Consider the following 3,687-nt stretch of genomic DNA (forward strand, 5'->3'; position numbering starts at 1 on the left):
ATGCATATTTGTGTTTATATATATATATATATATATATATATATATATATATTTCCATTAAGGGTTCATTTATTTTCATTTTGGTTTTGGTAATTTTATGGTTTGGTTTTATTTATTTATTTAAATGTATTTATCATTAAGGACTAATTTTAAAATGCACCTTAATGGAAAAATCCAAATAAATATTATGATGATAATAATAATATTTAAAAATTGCAAAATTTCACACATGCATATAGAGAAACCAGTGTAAAATTTGCCATTAATTTCGTTTTTTTTTAACCTCTCCTTCAACTTCCTCCTCAATCTCTCTCTCTCTCTCTCTTCAGTCCGCTGTATGATCAGTACTGTAGAGATCACTATGCGGATGGTCACTGCGATCAGGGCTGTAATAACGCCGAGTGTGAATGGGACGGTCTGGACTGCGCCGATGACGTTCCTCAGAAACTGGCTGTGGGAAGTCTGGTTCTAGTGGTCCACATCCCACCAGACGATCTTCACAACCGCTCCTCGTCTTTCCTCCGCGAGCTGAGTGGACTGCTGCATACCAACGTGGTGTTTCGCCGTGACGCTAACGGAGAGCCGCTCATTTTCCCGTACTACGGCAACGAGCACGAGCTGAGCAAACACAAGCGCTCTGATTGGACGGACCCGGCTCAGCTGCAGCAGCGTGCCAGGAGGAGCCTGACGGTGTTCATGAAGCCCCGCCTGCGACGGGAACTGGATCAAATGGAGATCAAAGGGTGAGTGAAATCAAATCACTGTTAAATCTGAACAAATGAATGCAACTAATCATACAGTATAATAGTGCCTTAGATTTGTGATGATGATGTTTCCACGTTTGTGTTGCAGGTCCATCGTCTATCTAGAGATTGACAACCGTCAGTGTTACCAGCAGTCTGACGAGTGTTTCCAGAGCGCGACGGATGTGGCGGCTTTCCTCGGAGCGCTGGCCTCTAGCGGGAATCTCAATGTTCCTTACATCATCGAGGCCGTCACAAGTGAGTGCCACATTTATGCCAAAATCTGTGCTTTATTATTATTTATGTTCTTTTACAGTATTTACTAATATTTTGAAAAAGTTTGTAATTTTGTTATACACTTGTGATTTTTATTCTTTTTTTAAACATTCATAATTGGGAATAATTTTTTTTAATTTCAGTTTTGTTTTCAGTCATTTTAGTACTTTTGTACAACTCACTTATTTCAACATTTCCAATTTTCATGTAATATTTATATTTTATTTTATTTCACCTTTAATTTTCAGTTTTAATTTTATTTTGTCATTTTAATGTACGTTTTGTCTTTTTTAGTTTTATATTTCTATTTAAGTTTAGTTTTATTTCAGTTTTAGTCATTTTAATACATAGAGAGAGAGAGAGAGCTTTAAATTTATTTTTATTTCCGTTTTGGTGATTTTAGTACTTAAACTCATTTTATTTCAATTAGTTGTCAAGCAACATTTCAATTAGTTTTTTATTTTAGTTTTTCATCAAATAGTCATGTTTTATTTTAGCTTTCAAATTCATTTTAATTTTTAGTTTTTTTCATTGTCTTTTTATTCTTTTTATATTTCTATATAGCTTTAAATTATTATTTCAGTTTTAGGTTTAGCCATTTGAGTATTTAAACTCATTTATTTCGGTTAGTTTCCGAGCAACATTTCTAATTTTTGGTATTGTGTTGTATTTCTGCTTTATTTTATTTACCGAAAATGATTGAACAATTTTAGATTTATTTAACTATCACACTGAAACATACTCTACACAGCCCTACATTAATAACTGTATCTGTGCGCAGGTGAGGATGCCCCTTCAAAGACAGGAGAGATGTACCCCATGTTCCTGGTGCTGCTGGCGCTGGCGGTTCTGGCGCTGGCCACTGTGGGCGTCGTGGTCTCCAGGAAGAGGAAGAGGGAACATGGGCAGCTTTGGTTCCCAGAGGGATTTAAAGTCACAGAACCCAAAAAGAAACGAAGGGAACCAGTCGGAGAGGATTCTGTTGGACTCAAGTGAGTGTGTGACACTGGTTAAAGAGACAAATATTAGATGAAAAACGTAAACAAAACAAAAATTCAAAATGTTGCCTTAGCAGCTGACTGAAATAAGTTTAAGTTGAGGTACTAAAATTACTAAAACTGAAAATAATAATAAATAAATAAAGCTAAATGAAATATTAATAATAAAATGACTAAAGAACATAACAAAATTACTAAAACTAAAGTTTAAATGAAAATGTAAAATATTAAATTCAAAATATCAATAAATGCTATAAAAAGTATATTAATAATACTAAAATAATGCTGTGCATAATTCATTAAAAAATTATAACAATATATTGTTATAATATAGTGTAAGTTATAAGTTATAATATAATGTAACTGACTTTAGCTGAAAAATGACTCTGTTATTGTCTTCTTGCATCATTGACAAACTATTTTCCCGTTTGACATTGTAAAGCTGCTTTGACACAGCCAGTATTGTATAAAGCACTATACAAATAAAGTTGACTTGACTGGCTGAATGTAATGAATTTATCCACTAATGCATGTCTTTCATATGAGTGTGAGTGACTTTATAATGCAGTTTAATAATGTATATTTAATGTATAAAAATATATAACAGTTAAAGGTGATATTTTTGTAAAAAGTTATATTTTGCAGCTAAACTTATGTGCCGTGTCATTTTAGTATTATTCACAATATACTATTATTTTGAATTGGCTTTAATTTTAATTAATTAATTTGATAAATTTAAGTTTTGTTTAAGTTAAAGGGGTCATATGACGTTGCTAAAAAGAACATTATTTTGTGTATTTGGTGTAATGAAATGTGTTTATGCGGTTTAAAGTAAAAAAAAAAAACATTATTTTCCACATACTGTGCATTATTGTTTCTCCTCTATGCCCCGCCTTTTTGAAACACGTAGATTTTTACAAAGCTCATCGGTCTGAAAAGCAACGTGTGCTGTGACTGGCCGGCTATCCAGTGCGTTGTGATTGGCCGAATACCTCAAGCGTGAGACGGGAATGTTACGCCCCTCACCATACTGTTGATGCAGTGTCCTGGCCGGAGCGACGAGACAAAAACATTAAAACCCGTTATAAACGAGGCATTTGTTGCATCCAGTGGGGACATAATTACTGATTATTGACTTATACTGTCTTTTTATGCGTTGCGTTGCATCGCATTGCGCCGCGTAAACATAAAACTCTGTCTGCATTTGTGATCAGAGAAATGACAAACAACAAGCGCTACTCTACACTGCTCAAAACTCGTGTTTGAATCGTCAGTGGCAAATCCTTTAAATGAAAACGTACTTGCAGACTGTGAGTCAGAACAGCCGGCATTGTAGTCTACTCTCCCAGGATCAGGAAACAGTCCTCCATAAAATGTGCTGCACACATCTGGATATTTGGGTTGAAGTGTTCTGGAACAGTGTTGTAAATACAACTTAACCACTGATTTCTAGTCGTGTGCTCATTTGGAAGACCAAACAAAGTAGTTTCGTTTTCACAACGAAAATCACGGCCGCCTAGCGTGAGCGGAAGCCGCGGCTTAGCATGAGCTGAGGCCGGGCTAGAGTGAGCAGAGGCGGCGGGGTTGAGAACGGTGCGGCCGGCGGATCCGATGAAGGAGCGGCAACCACATGTGACGACCCCGGGCTGGACTCCGCTTCGTCCACGGTG

The 3,687-nt window shown here is 36.0% G+C and overlaps 1 protein-coding gene across 1 annotated transcript in view; it reads left to right on the forward strand.

Moving 5' to 3' along the window:
• Positions 1 to 3,687, forward strand: part of notch1a (notch receptor 1a) — a 39,621-nt gene that overhangs the window by 28,782 nt on the left and 7,152 nt on the right. The window contains exons 25-27 of the mRNA XM_016290928.1: positions 330 to 743; positions 853 to 1,001; positions 1,801 to 2,011. Coding sequence (XP_016146414.1) covers positions 330 to 743; positions 853 to 1,001; positions 1,801 to 2,011 — 774 coding nt within the window. The remainder of the gene's footprint in view (positions 1 to 329; positions 744 to 852; positions 1,002 to 1,800; positions 2,012 to 3,687) is intronic.

This window comes from Sinocyclocheilus grahami, unplaced genomic scaffold, assembly GCF_001515645.1.
Source record: "Sinocyclocheilus grahami isolate Dianchi unplaced genomic scaffold, SAMN03320097.WGS_v1.1 scaffold265.1, whole genome shotgun sequence".
In the NCBI taxonomy this organism is placed as follows: Eukaryota; Metazoa; Chordata; class Actinopteri; order Cypriniformes; family Cyprinidae; genus Sinocyclocheilus; species Sinocyclocheilus grahami.